Consider the following 27,484-nt stretch of genomic DNA (forward strand, 5'->3'; position numbering starts at 1 on the left):
CTTTTTCTCAAACACAGTTTCTGTAAAAAATAGATTCACTGTATTTTCTAAAAAAAACCTCAAAGAAAATTTAGGGGAGAAAAAAAACACAACTTTTTTTTAAACAGCTTGCACTCACAACTTTTAGTTTATTACAATACAGTAACATAAAAGTTTTGTGTACACTAGACAAAATAAATGTATCACATGACCTTAATCTGACAGGAATTTCATGTCAGTTTAAAATAATTTTTGTAGCTGTTGTTTGAGCACTTAATTCAATGTCATACAAACATAAAAACATTAAGTACACATTTTACAACTTATTTTTAAAACTTCATTGATCTATTAAGATATACTGTGGGGAGCTTTAGTTTCTCTATTACTAAAATTAGGCAAAGACATGAATTCTTTCACCTCAGCATAACTCTGTGTCAGACACTCTAATATCCACACAGGCGGAAGGTCACTAACTGTGTGTACTGTACCACTTCACTCAAAATGCAAAATGTCTTTTACCACAACATTAACAGTAACCCATTAGAACCATTGTCAAATACATGAACATTAATCACTGTATAATGGGTAATTTACGTGATATAGAACACATTCAAACACAGTTTTCCTCAGCTTAAGGCCTTAAACACATTGTCTCAAGGCATGCTGGGAAACTCCACCCATTTAGTCCCAACATGGCACAATATCTTCAGTGCACAATGATAGTGTTGTTTATTGGCCTTAAACTAATTAGGTGAAATTGGCTTTATACATTTTAGTCAGATTAACTCAAAACTCAAAAATTGTTGAATTAATACTGAAAAATAAACAAATCGAACAAATACCAGATAAGGGCTCATTTACACTCAGTGCTAGATATAGAGATGGAGACATACTGAGCCTGCTGGCTGTACTTTGCATTCATTGCAACCATATTTGTGCATGTTTTCTGAAAGCTGACAGATATGAATGAAACCGAGCAGTACCATCGAAGATCGTGGAGTCAGTGTAGCATATTTCAAGCAAGCTAGGACCGTACGAGATGACGAAGAAATTCAAACAATAGAGGAACGGAACAAATCTTTAATATAGTGGAAAAAATTCTCTGCCCACATGCCAGGATCATAACATTTATGGCCGCAGACATCAACGCCATCTACAATGCTGCCACCATTTAAGGGCGCAATAATCGACCTCCTCCCTCGTCACCTTGTTTCTTGTTGTATGAAGTTTTTGACTCCATCTATTTGCTGTATCTATGCAATCATAAAGGACGCATGGAAGTATGAAGGCAGTGATGTTTGCAATATTTGAAATGGATGCATCTCTTTTCGTATGTAAGGGTCAGTTTTAATAAAATGTACTTTGTCAACACTGATAAGTCAGAGGGGCACTACTGAGTCATGGAACAAGCAGCAAAAGAGACTGCTACACAGCATGTATAAACATAAATCTGAAATCATAGGATTATATTTTCATGTAATGAGAGGAAGCATTTACTCCAAATATAATGTGAGTTTATGCAGCTCAGTGGCATCAGAAGTGCTACCTTTGTGTTTCCCCTAGATAATAAAATGATGATGGCAAACATTTAACAGGCCTACAGATTTTATATTAGCATGCATGCAGTTATCGTTCCTTTTTTTAGAGCAGGTAAAGGCTTCATATGAGACTGGATGTGACAGATATGGGCCAGGTGCAATGTAACAGTGTTGGTTACTGACAACAACCCCTCCAGGACTCTAGTCCCAAATGATCAGCGTCATGTTGGCGGAAGGTCCGGAGGGAGTTTGGGGTCTAAAATAAAAAGGAGCAAGTTCTGGTAACAAATGACAGACAAGATGAGCATGAATTATTGAAGAGAATTATTGAATAAGTCTATTAACATTTCCCTGAAGACAAAAACATCAAGACCCAGATATAGAAACTGTGATGATTTAGTCACACTTTTATCCCAAACACACTGTGGCATACATCTTGGTAAACATCTGTGAAATGTGATGTTGTCAAATATGCAAGATCACAGCCACAACAAAGCAGCTGGAGTTCTTGAGCAAAGTGCAGCATCAGAAGCCGAGGGAGTTCCCCTAAATGTTATAAAAATGAGTTTATAAAGAGAGATGTTACATTTTTAATGCTGATTTAAATAAAATTGTGTCCTGAAATCCCCTCATTGCACAAGAGTGTAACGACGAGAGATGACAATGAATATAGAAGCCCCTGCTGGTTTAACCATCTGTTACTTAAAAGGTCAAACAAAACATTTCATCATCCATAGCAGGAAAAAAAAAGAAGCTGCACCGCTGACAGCGACACACTTAATGTGTGTGAAAAAAATAACATGGAGATAATGCGCATGATTAGAGGAGGTGAGTTTGGAAGGTTTTTTTTAAATGACACGCGTGATGTTTCTCACGGGGGTGAAGCTCCCACCTGCTGTTAACATGAATAAAATTAGATCCTTCATTAGATGTGTTTCTATGATTTAAAATGCAGGTGTGATTTTTACACAATGAGCCTTATAACCTCTGGTCAAGGTCATCCAACACCTCTAGTCCCTACCAGAGCGGAGCAGCAGCACTGAATAATTCCTAAGGTTTAACATTAATAACCTCCCTTGGTTTTCTTCTTCTATCTTACATGAAATCTTTCAAATACCTTCCTTCGTACTCTCTATTTTTAATGTTGTATTATTGGTATTTTTGTATGTTTTTATTGTAAGGTGTCCTTGGGTGCTCAGAAAGGCACCAACAAATAAAATGTATTATTATTATTATTGTTATTACTCATCATTTAACAATTTGTTCCTGTGCCACCCTAATGCTACACATGTAGTAGTCTCTGTGTCCTTGCACAACTGCCTTCAGGAAAAATCCGGGTTTGACAAACTTTAAATTACAATTACTGCACATCATCACATTTTGATTTTTATTTTCTGGCCTCAGTTTGCCAAAAATATGAGGACTGTTCTCACACAATAGGGATATGTGATTAAGCAATGAATCACTTGCTCTGAATAGAAACAATTACCTGCAGTGGATACTGAACACCTGTAGCTCCACTTAGCCTGATTTAACCCACTACAACAGATCATGCAACGCTGCAACAACTATATACAGCATTTAAAATGCTTTACAATGTACAGTATGTAGCCAGGAATAAAGCAGTGTAACCTACACTGACTTCAGCATTCATTAACCACACAAACAGTCAAAATTATTCTCTCAACTCAAAGGTGACTTAAAGGTGACTCATTAAACTTCATCGATATATTTCCAAGTGCATAAATTAACGCTTGGTTACAGAGCATCTCCTCCATTTTCTGACTGGCTTGCAAACAGTACTTGCAGCCTGTTTGCAAATTACCCAGGAGGATTTGGTACATGCGATGTTTCCAAGGAGAAGTCAGTCAATGTCGACTCATTTCTGCACTCATCGCTAAAACCCGAAAGGTTGTCCAGGGAGCGCCACACTCCCTGTCAATGCACTCACAAAAAGGAAGCAATCTCCCTCTTCCAAATTGTAAACATTAGCCTGGTGCCTGCACGATTGCCTTCACACCAGACAGTGCATCAAGCCTGTAGAAGGAAACCAGACAGAATTTTTGCATATGGGACACTGCTCTGACTAAGTCAGTGCTGTTTCCCTACGAATAATGAATAAACTGTTGAATTTAAATTGTTGTTGCCAAATCTTTCAAAATATTTTTGGACACTGTCATGACACTGCAACTACAGCCCAACACTCCTGACAATGCCGCTGTTTTGTTTTTAGCTGGCTGGAGTGTGTGTTGGCATTTGGACACCTTCCACCAGGGGATGTGTCTAACAAAAAAAAAAAAAAAAAAGAAAGAAAGAAAGAAAGAAAAAAAAGGCCATTACACTACGAGGCTGCCAAATGTAAGCATATGGCTCATTGTCCCAGCTTTTCTTGTCAACACAAGGTGAGATGTCTCATTATAACATTTACACAACAAAGCACTACAAATGTAAGCTTACTCTTAGGTTTGCAAGTGACTGTGTGATAAAAACAAAAACACATCATCCTCTTCTCATTTCAGCAGCTGAACAGCATGGTCTCCAACAGCACAGTGTGAATAAGTGGACTAAATTTTACCTAAATGACACCAGCAATAATTTGTGTTTAGTATCCAGCAGCCGAAGCTTTAGTAAAGGTTTTTCAGTTTTTTAGCTGCTCTTCAATGCCACACTGTATATTTAAGGCAGGCTGTTCTTATTCACTATGAAATGTAATGTATTATATTCTCTTTATAACCCACGTAATCGCGAGGCAGCAGGCTGTGATCATGTGACCTTTGCACTGCAGGTTATCCCCTGTGATATGACTGGAGCGAAAGAGGAAGATGGGTTGATGGGTCAAACTAAGACAGGACTTTGACCAAGGAGACTGGGGTTTGTGTCCTGTGTGAAACCAAAAGTCAATATTATGTTACGACATGCTACATCTGTATATAACGTCACCTCTAGGGCTGCCCTGACTAAGAATTTTCTTAGTCAACCTTAGTGATTTAGGGTCATTAGTTGACTAGTTATTAAATAACATATTTTGGGGTGGGGCAACACAATGGTTTGAGTTGAAGGTGTGAGAAAGAATAGTATCAGACACATTGTTAACACTGTGCTACACTACAGAGAAATACAGAACCATACTAATGACCCTTCATTAATATAGGCCTATATTTTATCTACACATGCACGTCACACACTGAGTGAGCCGCCTGTTAATGACGCTGTCGGCAAAGCAGTAATGATTGTGCTAAGTGGCTAATGGGCATGTAGCTACTGACATGTTTCAGAGGATACGTCATGTTTGTAGTCGACCAATGAAGATGAGTTTACATATCACCTTGGGTTCATCCTTCACCTTCTCAAAATGATCCCACACTTTGGATTTCCTGCCCAACGTGTTATTAACAAGCCTGTGGAATAACCACAGGTACCAGCCCTGGAATTAGAGGCCGTGCACATACTGCATCTTTAACTGCCTGGAAATGGGAGGTCGGGCTCTGGGCGCTACTCTTGTGACTTTTCAAATGGCCACTTGAGGCTGGCAAAATAAACATGTTTACAGCCTGGTACAGAGAACAGTTTTGGTCTCTTTAGCTAATTTCATGACAACTGCATGGGGGTGAATTTTTATATAATTCACCCTATTAAATATTACTAAGGCTTTTATAATTAAGGGCGTGGCTGCTTTGGGTGAAAGTTTGGCCGTCCATTGACAAGTCGCTATCAAAGTGACAACGTTGGTTAGGTGGCATAACCATGCCGTAACTCCAGACAGGAGTTAGGCGTAGTTATTGCTGTTTTAGTGTATTCCAAGTGCATGAAAGTTAATTGTTATGTTTTGCTTGCCTAAAAAAGTCTGGTCAGTGTTTGGCTGTATTAAAAGACCCTCTAAGGAGTCAGATGTGTGTTTTTCCAGTGCAAAAATCAGCATTAGCATTGATATTATCAAAGTTAACATAACTGTAAGTTAAGCTGTAAGTCTAACCTAGCCAGCAGCTAGAGTGAGGGTTAGCTCCACCGTTTCATCAATATGGTCACTTCTGGCTCCAAACATCCAAGATGACAACGGACAAAATGCCATAGTAAGAGTCCACAAACCAATGGGTGATGTCACGTCGGCTACCGTCATTATTTTATACAGTCTGTGATCATGATGTGTGTAATGTATGCAAAATGACTTAAACAATGAAAAAAAAGCATTAAATGAGATATTTAAATTGTCATGTTACCATACAACCAGATGATACACAATAACATTAAATCATGGTGGTAGAATAATATTACAAGATAAAAAAAATACTAAAAGTAACCACAGCTTTTTGACACAAAACATTTTATGCTCTGGCTCAACTGGAAATACCAGTATATCCTTATAACATACCTTAAGAGATCACCACAAAATGGATGAGTCAATACTTTTTCAAAGAAAACTGTCTGTGAGAAAAACACCTACAGTAAAAACCCTATCAGTATAAAACTTATCTTCAGCAATAATGTCTGAAAGCTCCTCTCCACTCCTGCTGTGTGCACTGTGTTACAGTACATCCAGATTCTCCAGTGGAGAATTAGGTTCAGCCTTGCTCGCTGGAGAAACTAAAATCCAATCTCCAGACCCCTGTGTAGGAGTTAATAGCACGGGATGCTAACTCCCAATGATAATGTCATGGATGCAAAGGGCTGATGTGAAGCAAACAAAGCACCTTCAGAGAGAGGCTCTATTACTCAGCTTGGCTTGGCCCCAGCTACAGACAACCTCTCCAGTCTGCATGCCAAAGTTTTTCCTCGCCCCCATTGAAAATCAGGCTGACAGGCCCGAGTGTCCCAAAGTAAAAATGACTCACTCCACTGACCTCAACAACACAAACAAACAGCCAAGAGATCTGACGGGGCGAGCACAAACGTGACTTCCTCTTTGCCCAGATAAACACGAGATGAGTCTTTACTGATACTGATAGTTTTAGTGGAAGAGCAGCACATATGACTAATTGCGTAAGATAGTGATTCAAATAAAAATCACATGATAGAGAACATCAGAATAGTCTTACCTCCAGAGTGGGGTGGTGGGCCACACAGTAGGACCACTCCTTGACCTTCACGAACCCTTACTGGACTTCTTCTCTGGGTCTTGAAGTTCTCCAAGTCTGTTAAGCACAGTACAAAAGCAATAAAGCAAAAATCATAAATTCATTCCTCGCAAAAGCCATACGCAAACAGGGCATGTCCAGTTGTTTACGGAGATAAAAATGCACTCCAAGTCATATCTGTGGCTGCTCAATAATTTCCTATCTGGTTAGAACACAGCTGCAGACCAGAGTTCAACAGTGCCATACGATGCAGAACTTTTGCATATAGTCATGAAACATGCTATGTTTGCATAAATGCAGACAAAGGGCTGTAAAGACCTAAACATTTCTGACTGGAGCAGAAAGCAATTCCTCAAGTATAAGTCACACATGAGTGAATTTAATTGGAACTGCGCATTGTTATCACTTTCTGTGTTTCATCCACTGCACACAGACCAGTAACAATTAAATGACTAAGACTGAAACATCATTTGTATGGAGACCGATTACTTGTTGACAACCTGCTGAGAGAAAGCAAATAGAGACAGCAATCCTTGAACACTTTGCCTTTTCTTGCCTGCTGTGGCTCTTGGAGATATCGCAGGCAGTGCAGCCATATGCGGCTGCCATATAATGACATAATCAAGACTGAATTCAAAACCAGGGAGAGAGAATGCAAAACTGACACCTCCTGTGTACAAGCACAGCAGGATGAGCCGCTGCATAATAAATACAGTACGTGATCTTTGCAGACCTCGCGAGTAATGGAAAATTGCATCCAGCGGAACGGTACTGCATTATCACAATTGAAAGCAGCTTTCTTTTGGTTCACAACTGATTTAGCGGAAAGCTTCTGTATGACTTCACAAATTAATGAGGAGATCATTAAGTTATTTTCATATTTGATGCGGACAGATTGTGTGAATGCTTCAGTGGCCAATTCTACATCTATGGCTGATCCGTGGGTAACAATTGCACGAAGCCTCTTTGTGCATGAACAGATTGGGCACCATTAGGGTCCCTCTGGACCAGCAAGCCGTCTACACTGTGGATCCCTCTAGATGTGATAAAGCTCCTTAGTGAATGTGAGAAATGTATTAATTTATCCTTTTTGTGCCGCTTATACCAGAAATGTTAATAAAAGCAATCATTTTCAGACCTCTGATGATGTTCATGTAATGTCATGCTTTACTTCACTTCTTAAAGTGGAAACAGATACATTTTTTTACTTTAACTTATCATTATGAAGTAAATGCTGATTGCACAGTGCAATGGAGATAGAATAATGAAACTATCAGCTTTTAGATTGGGTCCCTAGAAGCCACTATGCAATTCTGTCTGCAACAGGGTACAATCTCCTGTGAAAATGAAGGCTTGATTTACAGCACAAAGAGAGTCCATCAACCATTGTGCAACCAAAACAGACAGAGAATAGCACCTTTGTTTTTTTCAGTAGGTATCGCTAGCTATCCCAAGTTATCAAAGAGTATCAGCACTGTGCAGTTAATATCCCCAGTGGCGTACATGGCAACGGTGGAACAACCAAAGTAAGTGTGGAAACTGTGGTAGTAGCTAGGTTCTGAAAATGAGAAATGATCCAGTTGTCTTTGCAACAGCAGCACCAATTATAATATCAATTGTAAATGCTTATAACGGAAAAGTTAAATAGTTGCCTGTTTCCACTGTAATTTAACATCAGTAGGGTAACCACTGTGAAAAATAGAAACCACAGTAAGTCTTCAAACTGAATTAAACCTAAAGCTTTGAGCCTGCCACGACATCCAATAGTTGGCAAAAGCCATTTCTTGCAATTGGCATTGGAAACTCAGAGCAACAGAGATAAATATCATCTTTCAGCTGGCTAATCAAAACATATAATTCTGATCTTGTTTCATCTGCTTTGTTGAAATAGATAGAAACAAACATTTAAGACAAGACAGAGGTCTACAGCCACACGAGCAACTCTGTGATGCTGCACTTAAAGTGCTTTGTGATCAATGCTAACATCAGCATGTTAACATGCTCACAATGGCAATGTGAAAATGCTAATGTTTAGCAGGAATAATGTTTACCATGGTCATTGTCACGGTGCTAACTGGTTGCACACTGGCTGGATACATTCCGGTTTTGGCAACTCTATTATTTTTTCCATCTTGCCAGCACAATACATCTGTAGTCCTATGTGTTACTAAGTTGTGAGGCCCTGACCCTGTGGCTAAGTCATGTTGGAATAAGAAACAAATGTGGGTATAGCATGCTAACCTACAAACACAAGTCTTTTCTGGTCATTTCAGTATGCATACAGTCATCAATTATACTGTCAATTTAATATGACTAAATTCATACATTAATACATGCCATACAAATTCAGTTTTTGGTTACTGGCACCTACAATTTTATCGCATGAGCTCCAGTTAGCGGTGGAGCACCTAAATGGAAATCGGCCATCATTAATTTTATAATTTAAATCAGTGTTTTCCTACTATGGCATGTCAAAATTTCTGCTGTGAAAAAGGCCTATACTGTAGTTGTTGAGACATTTCACTCAGTACCTAAAATGCCACCAATGTGCCACTGGTGCTGGAGAAAAAGACATGGGATCACCACTTAAAGGGTTTCATCCTCTGGGGACCATGACTGTCTGTGCAAAATTTCAGAACAGTCCACTCAGTGGTGGAACAACTAGCTGACAGAGCCATCCCTAAAGCCATGCCGCCAGTGTGTCTAAAAATGAGGGAGTCTTTTTATGAGTTGCTCGCTTTTTTTCTCGACTGTCTCCACATACTCTTCTGGCTTAGCGAGCAGGCAAACAAGCTACCTGGTAACATATTAAACTATAGCTGCTGTGGCAGGGCCACCGGCTGCTGAGTCAGACAGTCGCAGCACCAGCAGCTGAATCCTTTGGTTTGAGTTAATATTCTGCACAGTGGTGTCATCTGAATGCTGATAAGCAATAATTCACTATCTACAGTGTGTTATCTGTCGTTTCACAGTTGCTGCAGAAAAATGTTTGGTCCACTGTCACAAGGATTTTGTGTGTATAAAATATGTTGATGGTTCCTGAGAAAATGTCTACTGGCTTCAGGAGTCTGCTCCCTGATTTAAGGTTTTCCAACAATGTAACTCTGCTTATGATTATTATTATTACTATTAATAGGCATAAGGCAATGAAATAATTAAAGTGAAACAATGACATTTTTAAATCAAATATTAAGAGCATATATAACATATAGTACATACATACATACATTTTTTTGTCTGTAAGTTTGCTTGGATGACATATGTTTTGAATTGGAACAACTTCTTCTTACACATGCATTAGTGTACTATATTTTTTTGAGAATCTTGAATATAGCAGACTTTTAATTTATTGTCAGTCGACCAGCTGCACGGGTGACGAAGGTTCTCAGCTTTGTAAAAAGAACAGACTTCATTCACTGATGTAACTGTCGTCTCTGATTAAACTGCAGAATTACTATGCAACAACTCCTCTTATCCGCTCTTCACCACTATTTGAAACAGCTCACGTAAGACATCTGCTCCAAACAACCGTTTGTGTGTGTCTGTGTGTGTGTGTGTGTGTGCTCTGTGTGTGTGGTTGCTGTAGGGAGCACAAAGTTGGGGTCGACAAACAGTGCATCAAATGAAATATTTTACCATAATTACAAAGAAATACAGAGCCAGATATTGGATGTCTTTTGCCCGCCATGCCCTTTCCGTCAGCAGGTACTGCGAACGACATACAGGAACAGATTTAGCTCTTCTCTAAAAATCAGGCACACACATTAGAAAATTTCAGAGTTGCTCAACTCATACTGAGAGTGAAGCTCTCCTGATCAATATTCCTTTGGAGTATGGTGGGGCGTAAATGAGCTAGACACACTAAAAGCCAACAATGCCTGACAACCCAAGCTGTTCTGCACCCCGTGGATCATCTTATCAAGCCTATCACGGCTCTGCACCTCCATGTGCTTCTCCATGGCAGGGTTCAGGCTATTTTGAGTGCTTTCAGATCCATGAAATTGGATGTGAATTTGCATTTTTTGTGCTAGCTACATCAATGTGACCCATTGTAATGAATGAGAGGCGATTGTAGAGAAGAAAAATTGAAGCCATTCTGTTGGAGTGTGAGCTCGAGGGCAATTTGCGATGTGGTTACATTTGTCACCTAACCATTGGACAAAAGGCATAAAGAGTTTTTAAAACTTTCCAAAAGGGGCTTTATTTTAAGTTATCTAGCAATGGTATAATTTACCTCCATTAAGAGGTTATTCTGCGTTTCTCATGTATGCTGACCAGTCGCAGCAGGTTTGGATAGAATATACTATTAAAAAACTGTAGAACCCTCTGGCGTTTATCCTACTAATCAAACAGCACTGTTCACAAAGACGTTTCATTTTACATTTGAAATAGAATATTAGTACGAACGGTAATTATCATCTGGTAAATGTAAAAAGGTTTCTCTATCACTACTTTTCCAATTTCCTTCCCACGAGATGTGAACTTGGCATAAACTTGTGGAATTACGGCCAAAGCTGACGGGATTTTGGTCATTGGTTTTTAATGTATTTTGTGATTAAGTTGAAATTTGAACCAGCTGCTGGCTCAAGATGAAATACCAGGGTATTATCAAAGTCCATCAATCCAGTGACCAAGGTTGTACAGCACTGGACCAAAGTGCTAGATTGCTAGAATTCCTACTGTCATGAATAAAAAAGAAGACTATGTAAAAATAGACAAAAATGCCCTAAATATGTTTTCACAGGAGCCACCTCCTTTTTCTAACCAAGCCAAATCAGTTTTGGAGCTGCAAAATTGAAACAGCCAAGGCTGTGTGTGAGTTGCCAGTGAGTTCGTCACCTCCCACCCAGCTGTAGTCAAACGGCAATTGGAAAGAGCCTTGGAACCAATTTTAATGTGATGACATTCACTGATTTTTCATCTTCACTGACTAATGCCATCATTCTATAAAGCCTTTTTACCTAATGACTCACTTTTCCTGAATTACTTAAAAAGGCATGGAAGTGTGTTTTAATGCATCTAAAATTCAGGGCTTTAAATGAAGAAATGATGAAGCTGTTAGTGCAAAGACATGAGGTGGTTTTTTGCCAAGGACATTTTGGATCCCTTGTCCCGCTGCTGTGTTATCTACACACTACCGATCAAATTATACTTGCACTTAAGACCAACTCCAGCTCTTAGGCCTTACCTTGCCAACTTGTGTGACCACTAGACTCTTAATTTGTTTGTTTTTACTCTTGTTGAAAGTGTTTTATTGTTTTTCCACCAATGGATGGTGACTTCTTTTTGCAGTTGGTTTTATATGTGTGCTTGTCTTTTTATGTCATCTACCTTCACTGGAAAGCTCTACTGTATGTGCACCTTGCTTTTAGAGTGCCATACAAATAACATTATCTTTACTATTATAATCATGTCTTGCCTTGGTCAAGGGCAATGGCAGAGGAACGTGTAATGTAACATGCATGTGTTTAGCGTGGGAGGAAAATGGAGTGCCTGGAGGAAACTGACACATGATGAACATGTTAACGGTACAAAAGAACAAAGGTCAAGTCAGACCCAGAACTTTTCTGTGAGGTTAACCACTCAGCCACGGACACATTAAGATTATTATTATACAAATACATCAATATTGGAATCTTTAACCCTAATTCTAAAGCTCCCATACAGCATTTTAACATCAACTATTTACTGTGAAATTATGGTTAACATGACCACCTCTGAAAAAACTAGCTATTAACCAGCTGCTGCACTGCATCAAGTGTCACTGCGAAAAACTAAGAATTTCATGGAAACTCATCTGCTCTTTTTCTTAAGAAGTAACAACTTCATTCAGCTCTGAAATGTCTACTTTCTCACATAAACAAACACACAATGAATTTGTCATTAGACATCTAACATCAAAGACGGAATGTGGTTTTGGGGGGAAAACAATGAAACCGTTTTCAAGCAGCCCTAATAGAAAACTCTGACATGCAGCCAAGTACAATAACTGAGTCAAAGCCTTTTGTAATTACTCAAGAAGGGAAAAAAAAAACACTTGTTCGGTGCAGCAAGGTATAAATGGGTAAATCCTCAAAAATGTGACTGTGAGAAAAACTAATCTATTGAGAATGATTGTCCTAATTCCTACGTCCACAATATATGTGGGATGTTGCATTGAAACCTCAGAATCTAACGGTCGCTTAAGTGTGGCACATGAGTTATGCTGTTATCATAATGTCTGGCTATTTTTGAAAGCATTTATCTTCTTTTCACAGGTGTAATTTTCAGCCATTTTCATGCAATACTGACGGCACAGTGATAGAGTTTAAGTCAATATTCTCACCATGTAGTATCCGGTCTTTTCTTCTTGAATACTGGAAAAACTGGCTGTGGCTGTAGAGGGAAGGGTTACTAATCACTAAGTAAATATGTGCTGCAATCAACATGTTGTCATATGTTGTTTTTTGCTCAATAGCCACTGTGATTAGAAGCTCTACAAAGTTACAGGCCACTCAACATTATCACTAGACATAATTTTGTTGTTAGGAAATTACGCATTTATTTCATTTAAGTTGATTGTGTGCTACAATTTATAGCACTTTAAGAACTAGATTACAATCCCTTCGAAATGTAAATAACCACAAACACCCAAATCAAGACTACATAAAATGTATAACACTACAGTCCTCGAGTATTCAGCTCTCGTAAGTATGTGTGTTGAAAGACCTCATTTTATCAGCCTGGCTGATTATCGACCACAATATTTTGTATTTTTTTGATTATCAGAATCCTATTCAAAAATCTGATAGCCAAAAATCAACTGATAGAAATATGCACTACTTTGACCCTGATGCTGCCGCCTCTCTGTCTATAGTAACCACTATGTTACCTCCCTCAATGTCCTGCTCACATCACTCTCCGATTGGTTGCATGTCATGAGTGATAGTCTATCAATACCGAAGGCTGCTGTGCCTCAGAGGGCAGAAAGCAGAGAGCTGCCCAGCCTAGAATGTGGAGCTGTGTGTGGAACGTAGAAAGCAGATATTACTGAAGTTGTTAAATATCACAATCCAATAAAGTACTATTCGGATGGGATTAGTCTTACATAGGAATGTGGATTTATGTCAGTTTACCACAGGATGTCTGTAATACAAATGTCCGATTCGCACGGGACAAAAAATCTCCATAATTCTCCCAGAGATGGGAGTGGTAACTTGGTGTGCGCCCTGGTGTCACCTCCCTGTCGGGATGTGCGTGCTACGTTGCTTCCTGTAAGCATCAGCTGAAGGATGATAATAATTAATGATTAGCCCAATATGAAATATTGTCCATGATCAGGATTGTGTGTACACAACGATTAGATTTATTTTAGGCCTACCTAACACAACCAGAAGTCTCGTGGCTCTGAAAAGTGCTTTCTTCTCTACCTTTTTGATTGGTCTCCCACGTAGGGCTATGTGATCATTAGAAGAATGTCCACTATCACAACTGCCGACAACACCGAATGCTTCTTCAAGCGCCTCCATCATCGAAAAAATGCGGAAAACTAGGACGTGATGAAATATTTACATATATTTTTACAGAGGATCGCATTCGCATGGGATTAATATTACCCGAGGTATTTTCTCCGGACCGTTTTACAGAAGGTAAAAGTCGCTGTAATTTTTATTGACATTATCCGTAATGATTACAGACATGGCTCGTTCGGACGCGACTAACATCCCTGGTAATAATTACTTTAGCCCACGTGTCCAGGTTAAACTAATCCCGTCCGAATAGGGCTTAAGATGAAGTTGCAAAAACACCCACTGCTTCTGCTGGTAACTTACTATTACTAACTGCTGTTAGCAATCAGTTGTATGAGTAGGTGAGAACTGCAAGGACAGGAAGAGGGAGTGAGCCTCTGAACGCAGGCAAGTGATGACAACCGCCACCACACGCCACTGACAAATTCTATCTGCATTTGGCAGGTGGGTGCTAATGACAATCCATGGTTGTTACTAATGATTACATCTATCTTTTTAATATAAATTTCAACTTTTCGACAATGCTCTGGAGTTATTTTAAAATGTTGGGATCACAAGAGTAGGAAACAGTTCGACACAGCCACTGCTGAAGTCTAAGGCCCTGATCACACAGAAAGCATTTCAGCAGCTGGAAGCCTCTTTTTGTAATTGTTTTTAATGAGAATGAAGCTTTTTGCTCGCAGTTTTTGCGCTGCAATGCACCTCGCGTTTCTGCACCCTGCCGTGTTGCCATTTCCTTTTTTTTTCCCATTGTCCAATCGGATAATTAGAGAGGCGGGCCTTGTGTGGTGGTCAAGGCAACAAGTTTACAGTTGCTAAACAATGGAGGAGAAAGTGGCGGTAGTGGTTGCTGGATACCCACAGCTATACAGTCCAATGAGAGACAGCAGGTTGTCAAACTGCCCCCGAGTCATCCCGACCAACTGGTGGTGTCAAACCCAGCACCCCCTTGCTGTGAGGCCACAGTGCTAAGAAAGCACCACCATGCCGCCAACTAATTATATCAGTGTAGCCTAATTTTTATCTGCAACTCTGCAGAGATATCAGGTTAAAACCGAGTGAACAGACATGCAGCAAAAAATAAAAAATAAAAATCTGTGTAGCACTCATAGGTTGTTTAATGTCAACGTTATGAATGAAGCTTCGAACTATCGGTACAGCTCTAATGAATAGCACTGGTGGATGGTGAAAAACCATCATCTCCTCTCATCTAAGTCTGCTTGTTGTCTTCCCTCCACTCCCGTCTGTTCTCAGCGCGGCATCATGCAGTGAACCCCTAACTGTGAGTGACACATGACATTTGAGGAGTGATAAACATCAAAGAGGCCTAATTCTTACAGAGCGCTACTGCTGGTGTCTCCTGACAATTACGACACTGTTGTGAAGTGCTGCATTCAGAAAATGCCCACCGCCTTCCTCCCTAAAAGAGGATTCGAAACCCAGATTGAGCACTTAGCATCACAGTGCTGACGATAAATGTTATTGTCCCTTCCTCAGATGCTCTCCAGCTCAAAACAGACTTAACTTTCACCCGAGGCAGAAGCAATGAATAAGGAGTACAGAGCTGATGGAAATGAGAGAAGCAAAGCAAAAAAAAAAAAAAAAAGATAGAAATCTGCAAAGTAATTACACAGATAAGGCAGTTAGGTTAGACTACAGCCAGTAAGGGGAAAAAAATGCAAATTATGTGCAATTACAGGACAGAATTTGATCGGCGAAATCACAAGAACCAAGATACAAGGGAGTCGCATCCTGCATTGCTTTCATAAATACAGCTATTTCACCCTTCATTAAACACTGCGTTACCCTTGTGGCTCTATAAGCAGCATTTAGGCAGTAGCATGTTCCTTCCTCACATCAGGCATCCTATACGCTCTGCCTGTATTGCAGGCCTTTAAAATCTGTTGTATAATGTTGCATCTTGCATCAGGGAAAATCCTTACGCTTACACCGAAAATATCCCTTGGAGATTAGGAAACTCAATCTGGCTCGATAACCAACTAGATTATTCCTTCCAGCACTCCCAGCAGGCGAGCAGAACCTTTTAAACGTTTAAGTCTGTATTGTCAACAGGATCAGGAACCTTTATACTTTTAGAGGTTTAAACCCCTACCAGATGGTAGCAGCACTGTTATATCATCCATCCTCCAGAGGATTAAAATGTAGGCTATCTGAACTCCTATGTATGCGCAACACATTCATGCAGTACAAAATTTTAATGTTATGGGACGTCATTAGTCGGTGCAAATCTTAGACATTAATCTTGTTCACCACATCAGCGGGGGCTTCCATGAATAAATCCCAAAAATAGGCTACATTGAAGGAGGTAGTGTTTTTGATAATGAACACGCTGTAATCACTGTTCTACATTTGTTTTCAGCAAAGTACCCAAAAGCATTAGTTTAGGAGACTACATTTAATAGGATTACCTGCTACACATTATTGTAGATCCTTGCATTTTTGTTATTAGCAGCCTTTACCTGGTCTTTGTTTCTCAGAGTTATTACGAGACGGAGAGGTGCAAGCCCCTTGGTGTTTGAGAGAGCATATTGAGCTACTCTGAGTCAGAGTCTGTTACAAATGACATGATACTGACTCTCATAACAGGCTGCTCCTCCATGAATTATTCCCTTGACCTGGGACCCGCTCAATCATAGAGCACACTTAATTAAGTTAAACCGAGAGCAATAAATAAGATGTATGACACATCAGCACTGATGCTTGTCCTCATCTGTTGACAAAAGCAGCGGGTCCCAGGTCAGGCCCAGGCAATGGATGAGACCAATCACAATGACATACAGTTCAGGTCAGGTCTCGAAAATTGATAGGAAATGTGAATATGATCAACAGCCCGCTGGCAACTCGTGGCACCGATTTACACTATATGCTGAAGATTTAATGCCGCTCTGTGACAAAGAAGCACCAAATCGCGGCTAGATGGATACCTCTGGTGCTCTCCCTGCCAAGGATCATCCCTGCGTCAGCGATGGCAGAGAAACAGACATCAGAATTCAATCTAGCTGCACCATCTGTTCACAGATACCAGGGCTGTCATTTGATATAGGCTGCCCATCAAGAGTGGAGGCCTCAAGTTCACCTTGCCATCAGAGATGCCTTAGACTCTGGTCTTATAAAAAGTGATGGATGAAGGCTGTAAAGCATCAGCTATACGGGGTCTGTCAAGGCCCACCACAATCATCACAGAGGCGTGAGGAGTTGAACAGAGTAAACAAGAGCACTGGAGCTTTAATCAGGGTTAAAGGATAAAAGCACACCATGACAGGAACATGGCCAGTTAATTTGTCTTTTCTCATTATTAACTTTAACAGTATCAGCCTACTGTAAGAGTATCCTGTCGCTGGTTGTTTTTTTTTTGTTAGAGAAGATCAGGTCTGACAACATTTCCAGAGAATCCTGCTGGGTCATTATACTTTCAGTGAACCAGAACGTCTGATGTTTAATGAAACTTTTACTTTCTAAGGCGAAAAGAAAACTGAACTGAACTTAAAAGAAGCAAAGTTGAACTGAGGTGAAATAAATTCAAGTGAAGTAAAGTGATAAAACTGTAAAAGAAAAATTGCTCGAGACAATTAAACAAAACTATTATTTTCTTGTAGCTTTGCTTTCATAAGTGAAGGGTTATTACCAGCAATTTGGTAAATATTTAACAGGCAGAATGGACCCACCACCACCCCCAACGTCTAACTGGCATAAAAACTGAGTGGAATTTCACAGAAGGTGTACCTTGCATGATTTCATATGACAAATGCATTGATTGACTACTTTTATTTTCTGTGTCCCCAGTTCGGATTTGAGTGGATATGTTTGCTCAAAGGATGCACTCTGCTTTATGCGACAGTGGTGCTTCTCACTGCTGCTTTTAATTGCCATGGTCTCAGAACATATGATGAGACGCACTGGTTTTGAACTGCTCCTGGGAAGAATGAACATGTCCATTCTTCATTAAAAGCTCTGTTTTTGCCGTCTATTTTTCTCTCTTCACAACACGCCACGTCAAATGATTTTCTCTGACTGTGATATTTCTCCGACTGCTGTCTTTCATCTAGTCTCTCCAGTGTGTGTGTGTGTGTGTGTGTGTGGTCTGTAAGTTTCATGGTCACAAAACCAATGCTACAAATGCTGCATCGGTTAAAACAGAAAAATTTAATAGCTCTCGATAATTTAGCGGTTGAAGTCCAGACACACCAGACCGACATCAAAGAACTAGTGGTGATGAAGGCTAACTGTTTCATTGCCTCGTGTTGCCTGTGTCTCAGCCAAGAAGTTGCAGTAAACACACTGCAAAGACCACAGCCAACTGCCAACTGGTATACATGCTTGTTGAGAAGGAATAACTGCCCATTCCAGCAGGTGGCAGTAATCTCTATTTGTCATTCAAAAAGGAAAAGGGTGACACAAAAAAACCGACATCAAAGAACTAGCGGCGACGAAAGCCAACTGTTGCGTCGTCTACGTCGCCTCAGGTCGCACTGTGTCAGTTGCATTTGAACACACTACAAAGACTACATCTGATGGCCAAGTAGCACTTATGTTATACGCCTGCGTGAGAGGAGTGAGAGAGTGGTACATCCTGTCAGCTGAGGGCTTTCCTATCTGTGCAGCCGAGTACTGCAACACATCCACGGACTATTACATCCAGACGGTCCCAGTGTTTCCTCCGCTGGCTCCACTTCACTCAGCTGGCGGACAAACCCGCCGCTTCTTCCCACTTTAACCTGAATAACAAACCAGGGCTCGGTGCTCCGGTTGGACCTAAACGGATAGCCAGGGCTAGCTGGGAAGCTAGCGGAGGCTAACTAGCTGTGCTTAACTCCGGTCATACTGCAGCTAACGCTCCTCTAGCTTCACAGCTAGCCCCAGTTTATTATTCAGGTTAAAGTGGGAAGAAGCAGCAGGTCTGTGGGCAGCTGAGTGAAGTGGAGCCTGAGGACGAAGCACCGGTTTCACTACAGGCAGATTCACTCGCTACAGTGGCGAGGAAATAAAACCTGAAAAGCCAATCAGAGTGATCCCTCTCACCGACAAGCTCCGCCGCTGATTCAACATGCGCAATCGGCCGAAAAGCTGCTGCTGCCAAAGTGCCGACGGTGCGGGACACACCACAAAAACTAGGGCGACAGACGCTCACTGATGGCCCGACTTTGACCAATGGCCAACCATCGGCTTGGTGTGTCAGGGCCTTTACAGGATGGATTCAAGATGCTAGTTAGCCAGTTAGTACATTAGAAACACAACCAGATGTTGAAAGAACAAAGGATATTTACCATGTGCTAGCACACAATAACACAAACCATCACAAACTGTTTCTGCTAAAGAGCTAAATGACTAAAAAAAATAATCACAACTAACGTAACAAATTTGTGTTGATCTCATGCTCTCTTGACTTTAGCAGTTTGTTTGACTTCCTCACTTCTGTCTCTCTTTTCCTGCACCGACTTGAGCTGCCAATCAGAGAGGTTTTTCTCTTTGACAGACTAACCGAATCGGCCGAAAAAGAAAAAGCCAACAGGGGCCAACAAGGATCAACTAGTGCCAATGGTGCGGGGCTCACAGCAAAGAACTAAGGCAACAAATTCTCACCGACAGCTCAACACTGACCAACAACTGACCATCACCTTGGTGTATCAAGGCCCCTATATGTCTGGGTCCTGGCAGAACAATGTTTGGGCCCAGACCCAAGGATGGAGAGGGATAGCAGGTTCACAAGACGGCACGCAATTTGGTCATTTTGCTAACAAGGGGGATGATGTCTCTTCACATACTTCCTCAAATCTGTTACTGGTTATTACCAATCATTCTGTAATGACCCATTATTTAGTTAAATATAATATGGACTTACATGCAATGTGCAGACTGGCCTCTCTGCTGACGATGGTGCCAAACGAGTTTGATGCCAGGCACTGATAGATGCCAACATCTTCCTCTTTGTTCAGATGGCTGATGTGTAGGTTTCCTCCCATTAGAGAATAACGTGACCCTGGTCTGGGCAGGATGAAAGAGTCATTGAGCTTCCACCTGCGAACATAAGCAGAGGATACAAAACAGAAACATGAGAAAGTTTCAATTTCCTGCATTTTTCCATTGTTCACACCAACTGAGGCTGATGCAAAAAGTCCAATTAATTTAAATTAGAGAGTAGCCAGTACCCAAAAACTGTGACCAAACGGCCCTAATTGTGGATAAAGCAGAGAGAAATAACACAGTGTGATGTGTGTTGCAGCAAAACCAAAAAAAATGAGTATAACTGAAAGGAGAAGTAATCAGCAACAGTCATTTCAAAAGACTGTTCATTTCTATTCAGGCTTTTTCTCACTTCAAACACATCTCATACTCACAAATCAAATGCTCTACATTCCTCTGACATTTCCTTTTTTCCTTTCAGTTTGTTTGTCCATCAATGACAACCACATGAGGGAGGCCTTTTCACCATGAATCAAATAACCTCCCCCCCAATCATAGTGATTATCAGACAGGAAGACCGAGCAACAGGACTGCTCGCACAAAATGGCCACATGTTAAGCACAGAATAATGGTGCTTTTTGATTAAACCTCTTGTTTTGAATAATGTGGGAGGCCAGCAAGTAAGTGTGCGAGAGAAAGAGGGAGAGACACCATCAAGATGGAACTGCCAGCAATCAAATTTTAACTGTACAAGACGTCTATGTGGCTTGATTTAAGAGACTTAATGTTGTTCACTTCGCATAATTAAGGCTTATAGTCTAAGAAAACCTGCTGAGTTGATGATGCAGGTTCAACCAAATGCAGCATGTGACCATAACCTCCGAAATGATTTCGTCGACTACATGGCTTTGTTTCAATTCACTGCGAACGGCACAGACTTTACAAGAACACATGAAAGGGATTAAACTTGCTTTGCAGAAAACTTCTGCAGATACATTTCATCAACTCAATAGGTTCTTGCAATTGTCTGTATTATACCCAGGCAAAGTTAGTGGGCAAATGGCACTTTTTAGTCTCAAAGCGAATCACAGTCAAAAGGAAAGAAAATGAGACGAAAGAAGGGAGTAAACAAAGACTAACAAGAAAAGTGACACTTAGAAAAGGAGAAATAGCTTTTCATCGAGGAAATGAGGGACAATTAGGTTGAATGTTAGCTCCTCAGTCTTGATTAGATTCTCAAAGCTCTCTGACATAAAGGAAGCTTGAGGTTTCTATTTCTGACTTTCTTCCTCCCTTTTTCAGTGGGAAGGATTAAGACAAAGACAGCGGGAGGCAGGGTTGAAGAGGGGAGGGAATGGAGGGACATATGCAGCGGAGCGGTGCTCAACGGCAGATTGGCTGATTAGATTGATTTAGTGATTTGGTGTTGCAGCTGGAACTGGTCCAACAGCTCCAGATGAGACAAATCAAGGGGCCATGGTGACAACTTAGAGTGGGGGCTTTATGTGCTGGCGGTCATTGGGTAGTCTTAGACAAATTAATTTGTCCTCGGCGACCCTGAAATAGACCTGCCTTCATATGCAGCAGTGAAGAGCCACTCAGCATATGGTGTCCTGCTGCTGAATCTCACAAAGACCCAAAACTCATTTCCAAAGCTTCCCACAAGTGACCTTTGGTTTATAAAAAAGGAAATTGCCGAGGCAATGACAGCACTGTGATGTATGCTGACTGAACTAACAACACAGCAATATGTCCGTCTGAGTATATATGGCCCATCATTAAAAGCGGAAAAAGTATGATATCATAACAGCTTGTGATCAATCTGAAGATCACTTCTTAATGTGGTATATCAACTGCCACAGTTGGTGGCACTTGCTGTAATTAAAGAGCTCATTAAAGCCAAATTTGATTTGGTATGGAGCCGGGCATGCTCTCAGAACTTCAACTCAGAGGGGCCAAAAAAAAAAAATTTGCAGATTTGAACTCATAAATTGGTTTTCATTATAAAAAAGTAGGACTATCCAGACAGGGAAATAGCGACTGATTGCTTAATAAGTATTCCAGCCGATCCAAGTGATAAGATCTTGTACATTCATTTCAATTTGTGCCCATTAGGCATAACACCAAGGATCTTCAAGCTACATTAACGGCCGCATATGCTGATGTTATGAGGGATCGTTTCAACCTATTACACATTAAATGCTTGGCTTTGCAATTTGCATTTAATTACACTGACAGGAGTACAACAGCTATGTGGCCCCATTTGATAGATTATGAATTAATAGCTTATGCGCTTGATGCACTTTAAAGCAAATCATTGTTTGTCATTTGTTTTCATTTGTTATCATTTCAGCGGCAGGGTAACTGGGCATCAATTTGTTTCTAATACAATTGCCGCTCAGCCTCACAGGGCCCGCATGGTGAGGAAGGACAATGACTAGCAGCGGTTTTTCCACAACTCAGTTCATCAAGTGATTTGAATCATGTTTATCATGTAGCGATAACCTCAGAATCAGATGCCCCGCGGCAATATCTGTGCAGCCTTGAGCAGTGAAGCTGTACATGAAATGTTACTGTAGCAAGCTAGGATATGGAAAGACAACTTCTGCCACATCATTTCTGGTATATGAAATACACTCCGCTGGTGTTTTTTCTTCTCCACTCAATCTTTGTCTCGAGAGCAGCAGAGTTTTGGTGCATGATTCTCTTGGGTCACTTGATCTTTTCAATGGTCAGTGATACTGATGACAGGAAGCTCTCAAAGTGAATCCTACAGCAGATCAATGTCCAACAACTGAATGAACCAACAACTGAGGCCAATTAATTCATCATTCTCAAATTAACCATGACTGACAGTGACACCAAGAGCTGCAGGCAGTGAGCAGCAGTGAGCCATAAGGTCCACAAATCCCAAGTATTCCCAGGGCAATAAATCCAGTCTCACTTGGTTATTAGTGCAAACATTTCATTTGAGAGCTCTGGGGAAGTTCTGCGTCACAAAAACTATGAATATAGCCATGCCTGGAGGTGTTACCTGTAGAAAGGCGGTGGGTGTCCCTGGGCCTCACAGCTGAACACCACCTCTCTGCGATTCTCGCCAGGTTGAAGGGGAAACACCACACTGCCGGGTTGTTTGGTGAACACGGGTCTCAGCAGGACTCCACTACCTGGGTGGAGAAGCAGCAAAACTACATCAGCTTTGATGTCCTGGTGAGCATGAAAACCAATTTTCACATTTTTCTGTCGGCGAGCAGATATCGAAGGCTCACAGAGGAAGGAAGCAAGTGGAGAAACAGTGCAGCACAAGAGAATGTTGGATGCCTATAAAATGTCTGTTTAGCATGGATCCGTCGGCCGTGCGAGCAGAGCCAAGAGCATTTTTCATATTAGTCGTAAAAAGTTGCTAGATCCCTGAGGTGCTGCATAATCAGACGGTAACCTTCATAAAACTTTAACGCAAACATCTGAATGTACAGACTTGTCAAAGGCACACACCGCTGCCACCGGGCTTCAGCACAATTTCATCTAAACCCTTCAAACTTATCACCACCTTCCCACGGGATGTCATCCAATAAGTAATCTGAAATCAAATGCTACAACAAACACTGACGATAATATGGTCTCATTTTAAAATCAGCCCCTCTCGTTTGTGCCATCAACGCAGTGCCCTTTGTGACTCAGATGGAGAAGAAAGCCAATAATTTCCAAAATTGGAGGGAAAATACTTGAGTTGTTTTCCTTCCTGAAATACCAAATCAAAACAAATTCTTGTGCTCTTTCTGAATACTTTATATTCTGTTTCCTCAGAACAAAAAGCATCCAAACTACCCATTATTATTTATAATGCAAGTTTGCCATTTTACAACAAATCACCAGTGTGGCTTGCAAATATCTTTGAATGACACTCTTACAGTATTTCTGCAGTGTGTGTATACTGGCTATTATTATCCTAATTATTCATAATGTGGTGAAAAACGTTAAAATATAAACATATACAGCACAGCACATAAATTAGTACGGTAGTTCTAAATTCCCAGAGTGATATAATTGCATTGTTGATTCATATTCTTTGCAAGGACAAGAATACAAGACAACACAAACAACAAAGACAGCAGCATGTCTAGTGTGACATCCATTTCCTAGTTAATTACAAAGGTACAATAGTGAGTGCATGTTACGCAGGCAAAGCCCACAGTAAGAGTGACCCATGGGGTAGTCAACACTTCTTTGGAATAAACATTTCTTTCTGTGACAGAGGGGGAATTCATTTGGATTTGTCAGGCTGCATTTGCATTTCTGTAATGACACAGAAGATAGAAGATTCTGTAGGTAGGGTAACTAATTTGTATGAGAGGCAGGTATCCTTTTCAAGTCTGTGGCGCCATGGGAGTACAGGTTTATCCTCAAGACTCAAAATAACTCTCTGAGAGGGTGGGGATGTTTGACAAGAGACCTTGTACACTGATTGTTCCTCTCCACAAGGATAAACCTCTCAGAAAGTAACACAGAATAAAAGGCCGCCTAATTATAATCTTTGTTAGATGAAGCGTGTCCCTCGAAGCAGCGTTGAGAGATGATTGATTACCAGGAGACACCTCTTGTACAGTCCATACTCAAACACAAATCCTCTCACTTGTTGTACACAAACTTGGAAGGATGATAAAGCCTGCGGTAAACACGAGATGAATCGCTGTGCCTTATTAAATTGATAAATGATTCCAGTTATCAAGTCACAAACATTTGCATTTAGCATCGTTTTTGAAAAATGCTTAAATTGGGGCAATTCAGCTGGCAGCCCCAAAACATAATCCAGCCCTTTAGTTATTAATTAGCACTTTAACTTGCAGCGATTCAAAAGTCACAACTCAAAGACAAATCATTAGTTTGAAAATGTGTGATTCATCCAGAATTAACTTGTGTGACTTTACACAAACAGATCAGATTTTTTTGTGTTTGTTCTGTCAGGTGACTTTATTCTCCAGTCCCACCTGAATAAAACCTTATAAAACCTGCACTGCCATTCAGTGTTTGTATAGTCCTGTTAAATGGAATATGACTCATCATATATGTTTGCTACAGTTGACAAAAGGAGGACATCTTAAAAAGGTATTCATTAGGATTCAGGATTTGTTACATTCAAAATTTAAATCTTACTATATAATGACGAAAACTCTGTCTGTGGGTGTGTCTGTTCCACGTTTTTCTCCTCACTCACTTGGTCAATCCATGTGAAATTTGGCACAGTGGTAGAGGGTCATGGGAGGATGCGAATGAAGCAATATTACATCAATAGGCCAAAAAGGGGCGCTATAGCAACCGATTGAAATTGAAAACTTTGAATGGGCATATCTCATATCTCATGCCCCGTATGTCGTAGAGACATGAAACTTTGCACAGAGACGCCTCTCCTCATGAGGAACAAATTTGCCTCTAGAACCCATAACTTCCAGTTATATAGATTTTCCGCCATTTTGAATTTTTTGAAAAACACTTAAAATTGATCTCTTCCTAGGAAGTTTGACTGATCTGCATGAAACCAGAAAGGGACCAATATTTAAAGTTCCCTCTTGGCAAAAGTTGGAAAACTTACTAAAACTGAGCTTCTATAAGGCAATGAATATTGCGGAGGGCGTGGCTCATCACATAAAGGTGTATAACATCTCAAGGGTTTCACCGATCACCACGCAACTTTGTCGGCATATGACCACACATAATCTGAGGGGACCCCTCCATTATTGACCCCATCAAACAAAATGGGATCGCTAGAGAGCTAATTTCTTATCTAGGCCTAACTGCCATATCGATTTTTACTAAACTTGGTAGATACGTAGAACAGGACGCCTCAAGGTGACTGGAGAAATTTAACTCTAATTGGCAACTGGGTGGTGCTATAACAACAGAAAAATGCTTAAAAATGGCTAAAATGTGACCGATCACTATGGCTCCCCCTGTGGACAAATGTTGTTTTTTTCTTCTTCAAATTTTTGGTATGACTAAGTCATGGCATGGTATGCTGTACATAATTACGGAAACTGTGAGCGTGTCATTCTGTCACTCATTCTACCAGTGCGCCCCACTTTAAGTCAATACAACATAAAAACACTTTACCTATATGACCTTTCAACGTGCTACCTCAACTACTAATGTACAGTTTTAGCCCACTAACTATCCCACGATTGGCAATGGTACTGCTGTACTTTCAATAAAGCAATCGTACTATCAAATCTCTATCTGAATACATTGCTCTTCTTAATGGGTTCAGTTGACTATTTAATCTGTAATTTCCTATGACCTGTATCCCAAACACACACCATGTGAAACTGTACGTGGGCAACTGTGCACTCAATGGGTATGGACTTGTATTTATAATTCAAGAGGTAGTTTGACACTTTCTTGTGTAGTTGTTACTTAAAAAGCATAATGCTGTTCCTCCTAGCCCACAACAGTGCAACAAGAAAGGATAAAAAAGTATATATATATATATATATAATTACCCTTTAACACAAAATAACTAAAAACATATAAATACAGACATAAAATTATACCAGTTAGCAGCACAGTGCATCAAGGTTCATTAAGGGCAGGGGGCCAAGCTATGGCATGCTGGCCAACGTGGCCCACTGCCTTGAAGCTTGAGCACATTTCTAATAATTGCACTGTATGTTCATCACACAGCCTAGGTTGATGAAGTTTCTCAGTCATCCAGGTCACGGTAATCTTCTTGAAGACGTTTCACCTCTCATCCTAGAGGCTCTACAGTTCTAACAGACTGGTGCAGAGTCGCAGGCTTTAAACTCCGCGTGGGTGTGAACCCTTACAGAGTCGGTGAGGTAACGATTGTCATCAACAGAGGAGGTGGCCTACGACACCACTAATCACCCACCTGTGATGCAGTCTTAGGATCCCTCCCCAGACAATTTAATACCAATTCCCACCTGGACCCATCAAACCCAAATGTCACACGTGATGGCTGGGTGAGTCAATGACTCACATGTGACTGTAACAACTCTGAAACATGTGACCTCAATGACTCTGTAAAGGTTCACACCCCCACAGAGTTTAAAGCCTGCGACTCTGCATCAGTCCGTTAGAACCGAAGGAAGCCTCTTGGGTGAAAGATGACACATCTTCAAGAAACTCAAGCAAGTCCAGTTGCCTACGATTTAGCGTTTTAGATGGCAAAGCCTAGTTTAAACACAATGTCACTCTCATCTCAGTGGTAATTTAATTAAAATAATACTTATGAGAGCAGATTCTAGTGTGCAGACTCTATTTTTTTCGTCTCTTCTATGATCTCTTGTCCAGCTCCTAATTTTTTATTGTCTGGATGTGTTAGCTTTTCTTTACTTTTTGTGCTCTCATCTTGAACTGCTTGCAAGCCCTACAATTGCACTTCTTAATTGGAACACTTGATATCACTACTTCACCTACAATGATTGAGTACTAGTCCATTAAAACATATACT

The 27,484-nt window shown here is 40.5% G+C and overlaps 1 protein-coding gene across 2 annotated transcripts in view; it reads right to left on the reverse strand.

Moving 5' to 3' along the window:
- cntn3a.1 (contactin 3a, tandem duplicate 1) overlaps positions 1-27,484 on the reverse strand; it is a 108,298-nt gene that overhangs the window by 61,303 nt on the left and 19,511 nt on the right. For both annotated transcript variants that reach the window (XM_049581070.1, XM_049581072.1), the window contains exons 3-5: positions 23,054-23,186; positions 19,958-20,133; positions 6,551-6,646 (exon numbers count right to left, since the gene is read on the reverse strand). In XM_049581070.1, the coding sequence (XP_049437027.1) occupies positions 6,551-6,646; positions 19,958-20,133; positions 23,054-23,186 (405 nt within the window). The remainder of the gene's footprint in view (positions 1-6,550; positions 6,647-19,957; positions 20,134-23,053; positions 23,187-27,484) is intronic.

The sequence above is a fragment of the Epinephelus fuscoguttatus genome, linkage group LG7 (genome assembly GCF_011397635.1).
Source record: "Epinephelus fuscoguttatus linkage group LG7, E.fuscoguttatus.final_Chr_v1".
Lineage (NCBI taxonomy): Eukaryota > Metazoa > Chordata > Actinopteri > Perciformes > Serranidae > Epinephelus > Epinephelus fuscoguttatus.